This window comes from Amblyraja radiata, chromosome 23, assembly GCF_010909765.2.
Source record: "Amblyraja radiata isolate CabotCenter1 chromosome 23, sAmbRad1.1.pri, whole genome shotgun sequence".
Taxonomy (NCBI): Eukaryota; Metazoa; Chordata; class Chondrichthyes; order Rajiformes; family Rajidae; genus Amblyraja; species Amblyraja radiata.
The window spans coordinates 1,436,211-1,453,531 of NC_045978.1; the positions used below are offsets into that span (position 1 = coordinate 1,436,211).

The 17,321-nt window shown below is 46.2% G+C and overlaps 1 protein-coding gene across 3 annotated transcripts in view; it reads left to right on the top strand.

Moving 5' to 3' along the window:
• The window catches only part of ptprt (protein tyrosine phosphatase receptor type T), a 588,177-nt gene that overhangs the window by 412,515 nt on the left and 158,341 nt on the right, over window positions 1–17,321 (top strand). For all 3 annotated transcript variants that reach the window (XM_033041307.1, XM_033041304.1, XM_033041305.1), the window contains exon 12: window positions 15,719–15,992. In XM_033041307.1, coding sequence (XP_032897198.1) covers window positions 15,719–15,992 — 274 coding nt within the window. The remainder of the gene's footprint in view (window positions 1–15,718; window positions 15,993–17,321) is intronic.

Here is a 17,321-nt window from a genome sequence, read left to right on the forward strand (position 1 = left end):
GTGGTCTTTTAATCATTTATATAATTTTGCACGGCAGTTTCGAAAAGCGATATTGCCTCTTCTTAAGCCATTGAAATAAAGGAATAATGGTTTATATAACAACTCTCGGGAGAGATCGAGGCTTACACTTGTGAAAAACTGTGATGGTTCCCTCAACAACCAACTAAAATACATTGTGCAACAACTTGGATTTAAGTCGACCCCTGGTTATAAAACCCTCCTGCTGTGAGCTGTGTGGGGTTTGGGTTTAAATGTGAGTTTGAATTCGGAAAACCAACCTCAGGATCTAATGCTCTTTGTCAGATTCATAACATATTCTATAAGGGTTTTACATAAAAAAGCAATTTATTTATCTGCCTGAAATGGAATAAAAAATACCTCCTAAATAAAACATCAGAAAGTTATTAGCATACATCACGTCAAGAATGGAATTTACATAAAATTACAATTAAATATTTGCAGTAGGTATGATTAAGACTTAAAGGTCATTGATATGAGCCACTAATAGCTAGTCTTAAAATGTAGGACAGAGGTTCCGTTTAGTTTCAGAGCAGCTCAGCACAAGAACAGGATCACCATGTCCGTGCCGAACATGATGCCGAGACCAACTCTTATCTGCTCGCACTTATTAAATGCCACTCTGGTATCAGCCTCAACCACCACGCATGGCAGTGCGTTCCATGTACTCACACAGAGGGTGGTGGGTGGATGGAACAAGCTGCCGGAGGAGGTGGTTGAGGCTGGGACTATCCCAACATTTAAGAAACAGTTAGACAGGTGCATGGATAGGACAGGTTTGGAGAGATATGGACCAAATGCAGACAGGTAGGACTAGTGTAGCTGGGACATGTTGGCCGGTGTGGGCAAGTTGGGCCGAAGGGCCTGTTTCCGTGCTGTATCACTCTATGACTAGTGTAGCTGGGACATGTTGGCCGGTGTGGGCAAGTTGGGCCGAAGGGCCTGTTTCCGTGCTGTATCACTCTATGACTCTATGACCACACGCTCTGTGTAACATTACTTGCCCCGCACATCTCCTTGAAACTTTGCTCCTCTCACTTTAAAGTTATGTCCTCTTGAATTTTAAATTTCCATCCTGGGATAAAGGTTCCTGCTATCTACCCCATCTATGTACTTCCAGGAACAGTCTAGAGGGATTATGGGTCAAATGTGGGCAAATGAGTCTCGCTTAGATGTGGCTTCGTGGATGGTATGGACAAGTTGGGCCAAAGGGCCTGTTTCCACCCTGCATGACTCTATGACTGAAAGTCTTTCCACATATTGAATGACTTTCTGGAGAGACAAGGAAGTGTAGATGCTGTCATCTTGAGATCTATCCATTCCATCCACAGGTACAGAGTGCAGGATATAGTTATCGACATTTACAGCGCATCACTTCCATAAATGACTTTCTGGTACTTGTGGTTCAACGTGTAGCGAATGCAAATGGACTTTCCTCACCAGATACATCTTAGGATGACCTTGGAAAAGGAAAGCCAATCATTTTGTCTGTGGATAGACACAAAGTGCTGGAGTAACTCAGTGGGACAGGCAGCATCTCTGGAGAGAAGGAATGGGTGACGTTTGTGGTCGAGACCCTTCTTCAGACTGAAAGTCACGGGAAAGGGAAACGAGAGACATCCAGCATCTGCGGTTCCTCCCTACACATGTTGTCCATGGGCTCGGCGATGTCGGAGACGGAGGTTGCAAGGCAGCTGTCAGGAATCTCTTGTGTAGGAAGGAACTGCAGATGCTGGTTTAAACCAAAGATAGACACGAAATGCTAGAGTAACTCAGTGGGACAGGCAGCATCTCTGGAGTGAAGGAATGGGCAATGTTTCGGGTCTGAAGAAGGGTCTCGACCCGAAACGTCACCCATTCCTTCTCTCCAGTGTCTATTGTCAGGAATCTCTTTGTGGGTTTCTGGAGGTCCCTGGGTGAGATGAAGCAGTGATATATGGAAACGTACGCTGAGAATTATCTAATGAATGCTTATCCATGGAGGAAGATTAGCTCATGAAAATATTATAATAATTGTAAAATGATAAAAGCCTGAAATATATTCACCACGGCTGATGCTGACATTTGTAACGTACCCCGCTGTGTGTGTGGAATTGACGATATTTGTCTTGGCCCAATCTGCTGCAATTGTGATAAAAAACATCATTTGCTCAGGATTTCACTTATGATTAACTGTGATGGCAGTACAGTGTGACAGGCGGCAAATGCAGGATAAATGCACTTTTTTATAAAATGCATAATTGATATGTAAGTGCATATATTTATTTCTCAGCGTGAGGGAAGTTGAATTGGGAGAACTTCAGCTTCTTTAACTTGGGTTGCAAGATAATTCTACACTGTTCCTTGGCCCCGCTGGTAGGCTGTAGGCTGTAGGCTGCTGCTGCTTGGGATTCAGCTCCTCCTCAACTTACGGTGGGGTTACCTTCCGATAAACCGCAAATCGAAAATATCATGTCGAAAATGAATTTAATACACCTAACTTAACAAACATTCTCTCTCTTCTGATAAGGCAGGAGAACGGTGGGAGAAGGCACTGGGGCATGGACATGGTCATTGTTTAGCAGGCATAGTCTTCTTCAGGAAGATATCAAGTTTTGACTGTACAGATTGTGCGTCTACCCACTCTATTCCTCTCATGGTTTTGCAGGGTCTTTGATTGCTGAATGGCCTGGTTTTCATGCTGTATCTCAAAACATCTCCTTCTTAGGCCCCCTTCGGTCGTGGCTGACCATGGGTGTTTCCAGGGTGCTGTTCCCTTTATGGAGGATGCCTGTGCGTGACTTTGTTTAACGTGGGGAGACTGGTGCACAGACAGCCACCCCACTGTCCTTGACAGATCTGGGTCAGGATCCAGTGGCATGGAGTCCAAGACGACCGGAGATTCTTTTCTGCTGCAGCCTTCATCCGCCTTCCCAGCCGTTGGGACGCTCCACTAAGGTCAGCCATCGTCCTCCGCCTGTTCCACCGTTGAGGTCTTGGTTGGATTGCTCTTTGTCAGAGACCTCCCCCTCGACCTTACCGCCATGGTGGCCCTACCAGGAGCATAGCTCCAGACGGCATCGCTCTCAGGATCTCAGGACCACACAAGCTTCTCCACCACGACAAGGTGACAATCCACGGAGAAGAATCCCGAAACATAACCTGAATTAAACTGTAAATAGGGCACACCCATGATGCTGTCAACTTCACTTGACGGGTCCGAAACATTGCCTATTTCCTTCGCTCTATAGATGCTGCCGCGCTCGCTGAGTTTCTCCAGCAATTTTGTCTACCTTCGATTTTCCAGCATCTGCGGTTCCTTCTTAAAAACTTCACTTGACGCATTGTAATTCCTAAACAGATTTTTTCATATCCATTTGATGTTATCATCTTGAAAATGTGTACTTCTGCAAATGTAATGTGTATGGAATGCATTTGTGTAATTTAGTTTCCGAAGAGCCGAAGCCTGATGGAGAGGGTTGTTGTGGGTGGACTAGGTTGCGGGAACAAACGGCTTGTTTTCACTCACTGCGGAGCGTCACTAACGGTGAGGCATCTGGTGGAACCAGCAAGAAGGTTCATTACCATTTCTTTACTCAAACATAATAGGACTGTGTGTGATCTGGTGCCATTAATGAAGACAGAATATGTTTGTCCACTCAATACCAACTGTGTAAAGATTCAGTCACGTCCACAGATGTTGCTCATGTGACCAGAGCGTGGGATGTGCTTGGAATCTCAACACCTTCCCATTTGTTCATCTTCACTCCATGTTTGTGGACTTGGCCAAGTGACAGTGATCTTATTTTACAGCAGTCCCACCCTGCTGGGTCCATGGCACATGCAGGGACTGCAGATGCTGGTTTAAACCAAAGATAGACACAAAAAGCTGGGTTCATAACAGGCAGCATCTCTGGAGAGAAGGAATGGGTGACGTTTTAGATCAATAGACAATAGGTGCAGGAGTAGGCCATTCAGCCCTTCGAGCCAGCACCGCCATTCAATGTGATCATGGCTGATCATCCCCAATCAGTACCCCGTTCCTGCCTTCTCCCCATACTCCCTGACTCCGCTATCTTTAAGAGCCCTATCTAACTCTCTCTTGAAAGTATCCAGAGAAACGGCTTCCACCGCCCTCTGAGGCTGAGAATTCCACAGACTCACAACTCTCTGTGTGAAAAAGTGTTTCCTTGTCTCCGTTCTAAATGGCTTACCCCTTATTCTTAAACTGTGGCCCCTGGTTCTGGACTCCCCCAACATCGGGAACGTGTTTCCTGCCTTCCTGTCCAAACCCTTAATAATCTTATATGTTTCAATAAGAATCCCCACAATTCTCTACGTGAAAAAGGTCGAGACCCTTCTTCAGACCAGAGTACAACTGGTTCAAAATATTTATTGCTAAATATCTGGTTTACTATTGACTGTTTGGCTTTCCTCTTTGGATTTTTCAGCTTGATCCCAAAAGAGTTCTGGCAGTGTTACCAATAGATATAAACGTAGACACAAACATCTACAAAACACACACACAACGTGATGGAGTAACTCAGCATTTGGACTAAAATAAACAAATGTTGTTCTAGAAAGGAATCCGGCAGCATTTCTGGAGAACATGGACAGGTGACATTTTGGGTCGGGACCCTTCTTTGGGCACGGCAAGAAGGCCCCCGATCAGAAAAAAGCCAGAGGAAACTGTCTATGTGGAGTTTGCATGTGCTCCTCATGACGGCGTGAGTTTTCTCCGAGTGCTCTGGTTTCTTCCAACGTCCCAAAGACATACGGGTTTGTAGGTTAATTGGTCCGTAGTGTGTAGAGAGTGGATGAGAAAGTGCAACAACATGGAGATGGTTTGAACAGGTGGTTAGTTTGGACTCAGTGGATCAAAGTGACTGTTTCCACGCTGTATCTTTCAATCCGCTGGGCTACTCCTGTACTATGTGTCATCTTTTGTAAACAAGAATCTGCAGTTTGTTGTTTCTGCACCTCATCATTGCCTTTGGCCCATATCCTTCTAAACTGTTCCTATCCATAGAAACACAGACAATAGGTGCAGGAGTAGGCCATTCAGCCCTTCGAGCCAGCACCACCATTCAATATGATCATGGCTGATCATCCAAAATCAGTACCCCGTTCCTGCTCTCCCCCCATATAGCCCCTTTAGCCCCAAGGGCTAAATCTAACTCTCTCTTGAAAACATCCAGTGAATTGGCCTCCACTGCCTTCTGTGGCAGAGAATTCCACAATTCACAACTCTCTGGGTGAAGAAGTTTATCCTCATCTCAGTCCTAAATGGCCTACCCCTTATTCTTAAACTGTGACCCCTGGTTCTGGACTCCCCCAACATCGGGAACATTTTTTCCTGCATCTAGCCTGTCCAATCCCTTAAGAATTGTATATGTTTCTATAAGATATCCTCTCATCCTTCTGAATTCCAGTGAATAGTCCCAATGAGGTTGAGATCGGCCGCCTTATGTGAAAAATATAGTTCATTCTTCACATAAAAACTTCCCCATGGCACATCATCAATTATCTCCAAGTGCATGAGTCCACACAAGAAAAATCACTACTTATTGGTTTGAGATTGTAGCAACTTCTATCAGCTGAATCTGCTCATCCCACACAACACAATCCCAAATAATATGTTTCTATGAGATATCCTCTCATCCTTCTAAATTCCAGTGTACATGTCCGTTCCTGTCCAAGTGTCCTTTGAATGTGACAGTCCCAGACTCGTCTGTCTACTCTGGCAGCTTGTTCCATAGACCCACCACCCTCTGCGTGAAAAAGTTCCCCCTCAGGTTCCGTTTAAATCTTTCCCCTCTCCCCTTAAACCTGTGTCCTGTGATTCTTGATTTCTGCATTCACCGTATATATCCAAAGTAGCCTCTGACACCCTGTCCTCTACACTACAGTGACCTTACACTCTAGCGTTGCAAGACAGCTTGCAGATGGAATCATGCCCATTCAGTTTTTGGCAGGTATTAAAAAGATAATATGAATGCCAGATCTAAACATAAGGGGCATGAAGTTAAAATCAATCTTCTTTATTTCACAAAGAATGCAAAACAAAATTAAATTCCAATGTGCAGTCAGTTTGTGTGACTATAACCTATGAATTAAAATGAAACATAAATCGTATAAATGTTAATTTTATTTCGGCCAAACTGGATAAGTACAATAAAACCATGTCCACTAATGCTCAGGATAAAACCATGCCGTATGAATTTATTACAAATGCATTGAGGAATAATAATATATATTTTTAGTTTCTGCAAGAGTCTTAACTCTGGTTTGACCTTTGGTGAAATAGAAGGCAGAGGCATTTGATGAAGGCATGTAAACGTGATTGATATTTATACTGCACGGACTGATTTCTATCCTGTGACAGATGGGAATAATTGTGCGGTAAGTGAAGCTGTTTGCGTGGAATATCTCGCTGGAGTGAGTGCTCTGGCTTCGCACTCACTTACTGACAGCAGATAGATTTGACCGCAGAGCCTTGTCGAGTCGAAATGTTGACATCTGCCCACGCACATTGACATTATAGTCATCGTGGGGTTTATTAGATGGGCAAAGAGGCACAGCAGTTACCACACAGTGCCTCTCACATTCATCCTCCTGACAAGTTGCACTCAAATGAGTAAGCACATAATATTTTCTCTTCACTTTCTAAAACAACATCGAAGTGTCTCGACCCGAAACGTCACCCATTCCTTCTCTCCAGAGATGCTGCCTGTCCCGCTGAGTTACTCCAGCGTTTTGTGTCTACTTTCGGTTTAAACCAGCATCTGCAGTTTCTTCCCACCACATTAGTTTAATTTAGTTCAGAGCGTTTCAGTACAGAAACAGGCCCTTCGGTCCACCGATTCCATGCTGACCATGCTATCCCACTAGTTCATCCACTCCCGACACACTTGGGGTCAATTTACAGGGAGCCAATGAACCTACAAACCCACGCGCTTTTGGGATGTGGAAGGACACTGGAGGACGTGCAAACTCCACAAAGACAGCACCCGTGGTCAGGATTGGACTGGGGTTTCTGGTTTTGTGAGGCAGCGGTTCTAACGTTTAGTAGAAAACATCAATGTTTTCCTCATGATCAGTGCACTGAATTCTCCCGCTTGTGACAGTAATTAGTTTCAACTCTCATTGTTTGTGTTCTACCGTGATTTGACCGGGTGCTATACTAGAACATGGTACACAGAACAGTACAACACAGGAACAGGCCCTTCAGCCCACAATATCTGTACCCAATGCTGCCAAGACCAACTATTATCTGCCTGCACATAGTGCATTCAGAAAGTATTCAGACCCCTTCACTTCCTCCACATTTTGTTACGTTACAGCCTTATTTTAAAATGGATTATATTCATTTTTTAAATCATCAATCTACACACAATGCCCCATAATAAAAAAGTGAATACAGGTGTTTAGAAATGTTTGTAAAGTAATTAAAAAGAAATAACTGAAATATCATATTTACATTAGTATTCAGACCCTTTGCTATGTCACTCAAAATTGAGCTTAGATGCATCCTGTTTCCATTAATTATCCTTGAGATGTTTCTACAACTTAATTGGAGTCCACCAGTGGTAAATTAAATTGATTGTACATGATTTGGAAAGGCACACATCTGTGTATATAAGGTTCCACAGTTGACAGTTCATGTCAGACCAAATGAAGCAAAGGAATTGTCCGTAGACCTCCGAGACAGGATTGTGTTGAGACACATATCTGGGGAAGGGTATAAAACAATTTCTGCAGCATTGCAGGTCCTGAAGAACACAGTGGCCTCCGTCATTCTTAAATGGAAGAACTTTGGAACCACCAGGACTCTTCATAGAGCTGGCCGCCCGGCCAAACTGAGCAATCGGGGGAGAAGGGCCTTGGTCAGGGAGGTGACCAAGAACCCGATGGTCACTCTGACAGAGCTCCAGAGTTCTGTGGAGATGGGAGAACCTTCCAGAAGGACAACTATATCTGCAACACTCCACCAATCAGGCCTTTATGTTAGAGTGACCGGACGGAAGCCACTCCTCAGTAAAAGGCACATGACAGCCCACTTGGAGTTTGCCAAATGGCACCTAAAGGACTCTCAGACTATGAGCAACAGGATTCTCTGGTCTGATGAAACCAAGATTGAACTCTTTGGCCTGAATGCCAAGTGTCACGTCTGGAGGAAACCAGTCACCGCTCATCACCTGGCCAATTCCATACCTACAATGAAGCATGGTGGTGGCAGCATCATGCTGTGGGGATGTTTTTCAGCGGCAGGAACTGGGAGACATGTCAGGATCAAAATGGAGCAAAGTACTGAGAGATCCTTGATGAAAACCTGCTCCAGAGCGTTCTGGACCTCAGGCTGGGGCAGAGGTTCACCTTCCAACCGGACAACGACCCTAAGCACACAGCCAAGACAACGCAGGAGTGGCTTCGTGACAGGTCTGTGAATGTCCTTGAGTGGCCCAGCCAGAGCCCGGACTTGAACGCCGACCTGTAGGGGGTATGGATGCCTAGCCTGCAGCTGTCTGTTTTTTCATATTTTTTCTTATTTTTAGTTAGTTTAGTGTTTAGTTTTTAAGGAGTTCTAGCTTTTTTATGTGTGGGGAGGGGGGGGGGAAGGGGGAAACTAATTTTCAGGGTCCCTACCTGGTCGGAGATGCAGCTTTTCTCCGGGCTGCACTTTCGACCCGTCCTCACGGCCTACCAGCGGGCCTGGAGCGGCGTTTCCTGAGGGGACCGCCCGGGGCATCGGCGGCGGCTGCGGAGCTGCGGGTCCGAGGAGCGAGGGGACCGCCCTGAGCCTCGGCATCGGCGGCGGCGGCGGCATCGGCGGCGGCGGCGGAGCTGCGGGTCTGAGGACGGCGGTCCAGCGCTGGAGCGCCATTGCGGGGCGGGCGGTGCCTTGCCTGGGTCGCCGCGCTGGAACTCCGGTGAGCTGGGACCGGCGTTAAAAACATCGCGGAGCTGCGGCCAGTTGAGCTCCATTTGGCGCGGCCTTGTCGGCTCCGGAAGCCACGGTCTCGAGTAGGGAGGCGGCCGTTCCAGGGTTCCCAGGCCGCTGAGAGGACTCTCCCGACGCCGGAACACCATCACCCGGCGAGAACGGCCTGGAACATCGGGCCTCTGTGAAGGCAACTGTGGAGGCCTCAATAGGCCCGACTATGGGTGAACATTGGGGATGGGACTGGACTTTGTGCCTTCCCCCATAATGGGAACCATTGTGGGGGGATGTTTTTATGTTGAAGCTATTTATTATTGCTATGTTTGTATTCTTTTTTATGTGCTGCATTGGCAAAACGAATTTCACTACACCTAGGTGTATGTGACAATAAATCAACCTTTGAACCTTTGAACCCGATCAAACATCTCTGGAGGGACCTGAAAATAGCTGTGCATCGACGCTCCCCATCCAACCTGACATAGCTTGAGAGGATCTGCAGAGAAGAATGGGAGAAATTACCCAAATACAGGTGTGCCAAGCTTGTAGCGTCATACCCAAGAAGACTTGAGGCTGTAATCGCTGCCAAAGGTGCCTCAATAAAGTACTGAGTAAAGGGTCTGAATACTTATGTAAATGTGATATTTCAGTTATTTATTTTTGATTACTTTGCAAAAATTTCTAAACACCTGTTTTCGCTTTTTTATTGTGGGGTATTGTGTGTAGATTGATGATAAAAAAATGAATTTAATCCATTTTAGATAAAGGCTGTAACGTAACAAAATGTGGGAAAAGTGAAGGGATCTGAATACCTTCTGAATGCACTGCAAACCATATCTCTCCACTCCCTGCATATCCACATGCCCATGCAAAACCTCTTAAATGCCACTATCGTAGCTGTCTCCCAGTAGCATGTCCCAGGCACCCACACCCTCTGTGTAATATAACATAGCCCGCACATCTCTTTTTAAATTTTGGACTTTGTGCCTTCCCCCATAATGGGAACCATTGTGGGGGGATGTTTTTATGTTAAAGCTATTTATTATTGTTATGTTTGTATTCTTTTTTATGTGCTGCATTGGTAAAAAGAATTTCACTACATCTAGGTGTATGTGACAATAAATCAACCTTTGAACCTTTGAAATTTGAAGGTAGACACAAAATGCTGAACTCAGCGGGTCAGGCAGCATTTCTGCAGAGAAGCAATGGGTGACGTTTCTTCTCCAGTGTCTTCTCCTTCCTACACCTCTCCTTTAAACTTTCCCCCTCTCGCCTCAAGAGAGCAATCCCTGGAAATCAACATTCACTGAGGAAGTCGAACACCTATATATTCACAATCCAGTTTGTGGCATTTATCTTCATTGTGGAATGTAATAGTCATTTTTAATGGAACTCGGAAAATTAATTTAGTCACGGGCAATAAATTCTGATGTGTGCGCTGAAGGGCCAACACGGTCAATTAGCGGGAGAGAATGGCTAGAGGGTTGTAGGTTTTAAAACTCAGCACTAATTATTCTATTGGTGATAAATAGTGTATTAAGAATCAAGGCAGCACTTGTCTGGCAATGGAAGAAGGCACTGCTTATATAGCTGGTGTCTGCTAGACTGACCTGGACAATGGAAACTACATGGCCTGTCCCACTTGCGCAACTTTTTCGGCGACTTGCCGGCACCCGTCGTAGTCGCAGCAGGTTGCCGAAAATTTTCGACGTTGAAAATCCAGTGGCGACCAGAAAAAGGTACGACTCTTTGGGCGACTTCTCACGACCGTACAGGCGACATGTCGCGGGGTGATGCCTGTATGGCCGTGTGTAGTCACCCAAAGAGTCGTGAACCTTGTTCTGGGCGCCGCTGGATTTTCCACGTGTTGACATTTTTCGGCGACCTTATGACAGGTGCCGGCAAGTCTCCGAAAACATTGCGTAAGTGGGACAGGCCCTTATGGAATTCTAAAGAGCAGTCTGCAACTTGAATTATATTGCTGCAGAGTAATTGGAAAGGAAATACTCAATGTGGAAAAGAGATTGTGAGTAAGGGAATTGGTGAGTAAGGGCTGGAGGACATTGATGGTCTGGCTTGGTGACGAGAGAGGTGGCAAATGGATTTTCCCCTTGGAGATGTCAGGATGACAATTGTATTACTTTCGTTTAGTTTGGAGATACAGCACGGAAATAGGCCCTTCGGCCCACCGAGTCCGTAACGACCAGCGATCCCGCACACTTACACTATCCTACACCCACTAGGAACAATTTGCACTTATACCAGGCCAATTGACCTACAAACCTGTACATCTTTGGAGTGTGGGAGGAAACAGAAGACCCCGGAGACAGCCCACGCAGGTCAGGGGGAGAACGTACAAACTCCGTACAGACAGCACCTGCAGTCAGGATCGAACCTGGGTCTCCGGCGCTGTGAGGCAGTAATGCCCCTGTCCCACATATGCCCTTGTCCCACTTAGGAAACCTGAACAGAAACCTCTGGAGACTTTGTGCCCCACCCAAGGTTTCCGTGCGGTTCTCGGAGGTTGCAGGTGGTTGCCGGGGGTTGCAGGTAGTGGAAGCAGGTAGGGAGACTGACGGGGACCTCCGGGAACCGCACGGAAACCTTGGGTGGGGCGCAAAGTCTCCAGAGGTTTCCTAAGTGGGACAGGGGCATAACTCTACGGCTGCGCCACCGTGCCTTAGGTACTTCAACCGACCCACACAATCCTAACCCTCCCTCAACAACAGAAGCAACGACCACTTCTTGCACTTCCAGGGACTTTCGTTGTCCTAGTTACGTTTGCACTACTTGCACAAATGTCTTATTTTGCACAAATCTTTGTTCTTTTCACTGAATTCCAGAATCTGGCAAGTGGTAGGTGGATACGAGGGGGGGGGGCAGGTGGGGGGGGGTGGAGGTTTGATAGGCAGATGGATGGACAAAGGCCAGAGATGATCAGACAGAAGGTATGAGATCAGGTACAAGAGTTGCAGATTGTGAAGCCAGAAGAAGGAATGTCGGTGGGAGGAGAGGTTTATTCTCCAGAAGAGAAGGGGATGAGTAAGGAAGAGTTTTAAAGCCACCTAAAATTGGAGAATTCAATATTTGTTGACTTGATATGAATTTATTCTAACAGTAAAATGCCATGAGAATCTTCTGCCTTGTTGCATGAAGTCTAGGTAAGGTTTTAATTATGTATAATTACTCGGTACTCATTGCTTAGAAAAACTGTATGGCTCTTAAAATTAATCACGTGTATGTACATTGTAAATCCATCATAATTATTCCAAATATGCGGGAATTTAGCTGTGTTTAAAACTTATATAACCATTTAGCTTCCACATCAATCATGCAAATATGTTCTGATCGTTATTTAACACTCTGTACAGTGCTTTTAAACAATTAAACCTGTGTACTCTGCTTCCTGGCTTGTTCTGATGGGAACATCCTTGGTTGCTCAGTCAGGTTGGCGATATTACAGCAGGCACTGAACAGCTGGTACCTGAGCGGAGCTATATGCAGTTATCTTTGAGGTCTGCAGGGTGTGTTGTTGCTTCAGTATTGGTCGCAGCTGAGCAGGACAGGATTTGGGGAACTGGAGACACAAGGAATCAGTCTGAGGCACAGTCTCCCCAACTCAAAACATCGTCTGTCCTTTCCCCTTGTGTGTGACTTACGTCACCAGCCTGCACCAAGACCTGACTTGGCTGGCGGTGAGAGGGATCCTCCCAGCCCTTGGGACAGCTGGTGCGGGCAGGAGATAGTTGCCCACCTCTTCACTGAGTGTGATTTGTGAAGAGAGTCTGGAGAAGGATGCAAGACTCCCTGTCACAATTCATCCCTAACACCTCCGTGCCAGAGGACTCTCTGATTTACAGTTCCCTGATTCTCAGATTCAGTCTGAAGAAGGGTCTCGACCTGAAACGTCACCCATTCCTTCTCTCCGGAGATGCTGCCTGTCCCGCTGAGTTACTCCAGCATTTTGTGTCCATCTCTGATTTACCGACTGTCCCCAGTGATAGATTCATTCAGAGACGGACATCGAGTGCTGCTGGAGGGTGACAAACTCGGTGAAAGGCGATCTTTGGTCAGCCTGAACCTTGTTGACCTCCTAGCGGAGCGAGATGTCCGTCGGGGAATGTTGCCGACTGGCCCGCTGCAGACTGCAGGAGTACGTGCTGAGGGACGCACTGAAGCTCGGTGCAGCCAACGCCAAGGCTCGGTGGGGGAGGACCACAGTCTAGGGCCCTTCCGCTGCTGGACACGGGGGCAGGGTGTGGTGGAGATGCCCCTCGAACAAGGGAAGAGATATCACCCCAGGGGCCACAAGAGTTGTTTGCCTAAAGATACAGTAGATACAAGCACTACTCGGTATAAAATTGTGTTTTGGGCATGGAATGGATGTAGAGCTTATGCACCATTTTTGTTTTGTACAGAATATATATTTTATTCTGATTAAAGTTTATTTGTGGTGGGGGGGGGGAAATTCCCCACCACAGATGCTGCCTGACAATGTGAGTTTCTGAAGCTCTCGATGAGGAAGGGTTACTAGATACGTTTCTCACCAGCGTTTATATTTTCAGCTTCCTTGTAGCGTCTCAGTGTCAATGTCGAGCATCGGGAAAGTGCTAAAGTTGAACATCTTTTAATGTATTGCAGTGCCGGTTGGAATACTTAATTTATTTTATTGAATTTCTATCTCCCTGCATTAATATGCCGCACATTTGCTTCTGTCTAATCCAGTTCACTCACTATCTAATCCTCTCAAGACAACTTGGATGTTTTCTGAGCTAACTATTTATTCAACAGTGTAGACAAAAATGCTGGAGTAACTCAGCGGGTGAGGCAGCATCTATGGGGCGAAGGAATAGGTGACATTCGCCTATTCCTTCGATTGATCAGATATTGATCAGATATTCCTTCGATTGATTCAGCATCCATAGACGCTGCCTCACCCGCTGAGTTTCACCTGCATTTTTGTCTACCTTCAATTTTTCCAGCATGTACAGTTCCTTCTTTAACATTTATTCAACAGGGTGAGCATGAAGGTGGCAACTCAGGGCATGGGATACTTTCGCCTTCTCTTTAGGAGCAGTAATAAAATGTTATGATTGTGCGGCAGAACGATACGAGCACCGCGTAACTGAATTTGCCCGTGCAAATCTAAGCTCGCATTTAACAAACTCTGCTATGTGTTGTATTTCTATTCCGAATAAGCTGCATCTCACTGATTAAGTTTCAGACTAATGTCCCATTCACAATTTTGATTTAAATTACATTTCAAATCAAATCATCTCAATTTGTATTTTATCACTTCAGAGAGTTTGGAAAATCTAGGTCAGTGTTTGCTCAGCATCTCCTCCTCCCCCGGCAGCTCGGCGGCATAGTGCTGGAGTAACTCAGCGGGTCAGGCAGCATCTGTGGAGAACATGGATAGGTGACGTTTCACAGAGTGCTGGAGTAACTCAGCGGGTCAGGCAGCATCTGTGGAGAACATGGATAGGTGACGTTTCACAGAGTGCTGGAGTAACTCAGCGGGTCAGGCAGCATCTGTGGAGAACATGGATAGGTGACGTTTTGGGTTGTGACTTCTTCACACGCGAAAGGTCCCAACCTGAAACATCACAGATCCATGTTGATAGATTGATACAGCATGGAAACAGGCCCTTCAGCCCAACTTGCCCACACCGGCCAACATGCCACACCTACGCTATTCCCACCTGCCTGCATTTGGTCCATAATCCCTCCAAACCTGTTCTATCCATGTACCTGTCTAAATGTTTCTCATGTTCTCCACAGATGCTGCCTGACCCGCTGAGTTACTCCAGCACTCTGTGAAACGTCACCTATCCATGTTCTCCACAGATGCTGCCTGACCCACTGAGTTACTCCAGCACTCTGTGAAACGTCACCTTTCCATGTTCTCCACAGATGCTGCCTGACCCGCTGAGTTAATCCAGCACTCTGTGAAACGTCACCTATCCATGTTCTCCACAGATGCTGCCTGACCCGCTGAGTTACTCCAGCACTCTGTGTCCTTTTATGTATTAACCAGCATCTGATGTTTTTTGTTTCTATGTTGCTTCATTAAGTAAATCCTGATTTGCTGCTGAGATTTTCAGATTTAATTCATTCCATGAAGTAAAATTAACTTCTAAATGATCCAATATTATATTCAATTACTTTAAAATGGGTGTTTAATGAGATGAGGCAGATGTTGGTATTAACCGGGCATTATGGGAGCATTGGCTGGTCAGGCGGTGCGACTGATGTTTCCGTGGCTTTCAATGGGAACCTGTCCACTCCATGTTCCCACCTTGGCTGCAACCTGCTGCTGTTGCTTCATTGTTCCCCAGACTGAAGCTCCGTGCAACATCGTGGCTGCGTCCGTCTTTCTAGATACAGCATGGAAACAGGCCCTTCGGCCCACCGAATCCACGCCGGCCATCGATCACCCGTTCACACTAGTTCTGTGTTATCCCACTTTCTCATCCACTCCCTACGCACTAGGGGGCAATTTACAGAGGGGCCGGTTAACCTACAAACCCGCACGCCTTTGGGATGTGGGTGGAAACCGGAGCACCCAGAGTAAACCCACACGGTCACAGGGAGAACGTGCAAACTCCACACAGACAGCTCCTATTGTGTGCCTTCTTGGCTGTTGGTCCATGACAGGCCATTGGTGATATTAACACTAAGGATCTACAAGCATTGTCCAGATATTGGCAAGGATCCCATTGCCATGAGAATTCTGCCGTCCTGCAAGTGTTTTAACGTTTTGTTTCTTTCATTTCCTCACAGTGCCTATCAACTGGTTGTTAAAGAGGAGCGTTCGCAAAAGGCCAGGAGAGCTGCGGATATCGCCGAGTGTTTCCCTGCGCCGATCAGCTACAAGAACGCCTCGCTCCTCGACGCTCTGCATTACACGGCTGCTGAGCTGAAGCCCGGGAACCTTCCCGTGTCTCAGCCCTTCACCATCGGTGACAACAAGACCTACAACGGCTACTGGAACCCACCCCTCTCCTCCGTGAAAAGCTACAGCATTTACTTCCAGGCTGTCAGCAAAGCAAACGGGGTAGGTAGTGGCCGGCGTGGAGACATGCCCATAGTTTGTACATCTGCATTCTGTTTCATTACTTGCAGTCTGCTGCACAGAAGGGTCAATGTTGACTTTAAAAATTACTTCAGGCACTTTTGTAACTAACTTGAAATCGTCCTGGTATTTATGTCCAAAATCTGGGGATATCCAAGTTCAAGTTCGTGTTTGTGTTTATTGTCACTTAACCGACTAAGGCACAGTGACATTTGAGTTACCGTACAGCCGTACTAATTGAAAAGAACACAACGCACACATAAATAAAATTAACATAAACATCCACCACAGTGGAATCAACATTCCTCACTGATGGGAGGCAATAATGTTCAGCCAGCTTCCCCTTTGTTCACCCCGTGGTCGGGTGAAGTGAACATAGTCAACAGTGTTTTAGTGTCATGTCCACTGGAACAGAACAATGACATTTTTACTTGTAATTGTTCAATTGCCAACGAGTTGGTGTTTTGGTATTTTGGATAAACCAAGCTACTACAGTATCTTGTAGGACAATTAATGGGATTTAAGAAAACATACGACCTCGATCATGATTACTAAAAAAACATTGCAATGGGTGGAGGCGGTGAATGGCACTAAGAAGTGATGTGTAGGAAGGAACTGCAGATGCTGGTTTTCACTAGATAGACACTAAAAGCTGGAGTAATTCAGCGGGACAGGCAGCATCTCTGGAGAAGAAGGAATGGGTGACATTTCTGAAGAAGGGTCTCGACCTGAAATGTCACCTCCAGCATTTTGTGTCTATCTTTGAGGAGTGATGTTCATCCTCACTTGTTGGGCTGGCGCATTCGTCCTCGTGTTAGCTGGGCTGGTGTATTGCCATCGTAGATCCAACCTGCATCTCATTCTGTTGAGAACAAGGGAGACACAGCACAGACACAGCACAGCACAGCAGGGGAATTGATCACCAGGCAAGCGACAGAACCAATGATTACTGCCTTTGTCTTAAAGAACAAAGAACAAAATATTCCACCGTGCAAGAAAAATGTGAGATATGGAATCTGCAGCAATTATAAATGTGGGAAGGAACACGGATGCTGGTTTATACCGAATATAGACGCAAAATGCTGGAGTAACTCAGGCAGCATCTCTGGAGCGATGGAAGGGGTGACGTTTCAGGTCGATACTCTTCTCCAGACTGACTCGGGGGAGAGGGAGATACAGAGATAAGGAAGTGTGAGGTGTGACATCACCCATTCGGGTCAGGCAGTATCTTGCTTTTCTCCGGGTGCTTCGGTTTCCTCCCACATTCCAAGGATGTTGGTAAATTGGCTTTTGTACATTGTCCGTAGTGTG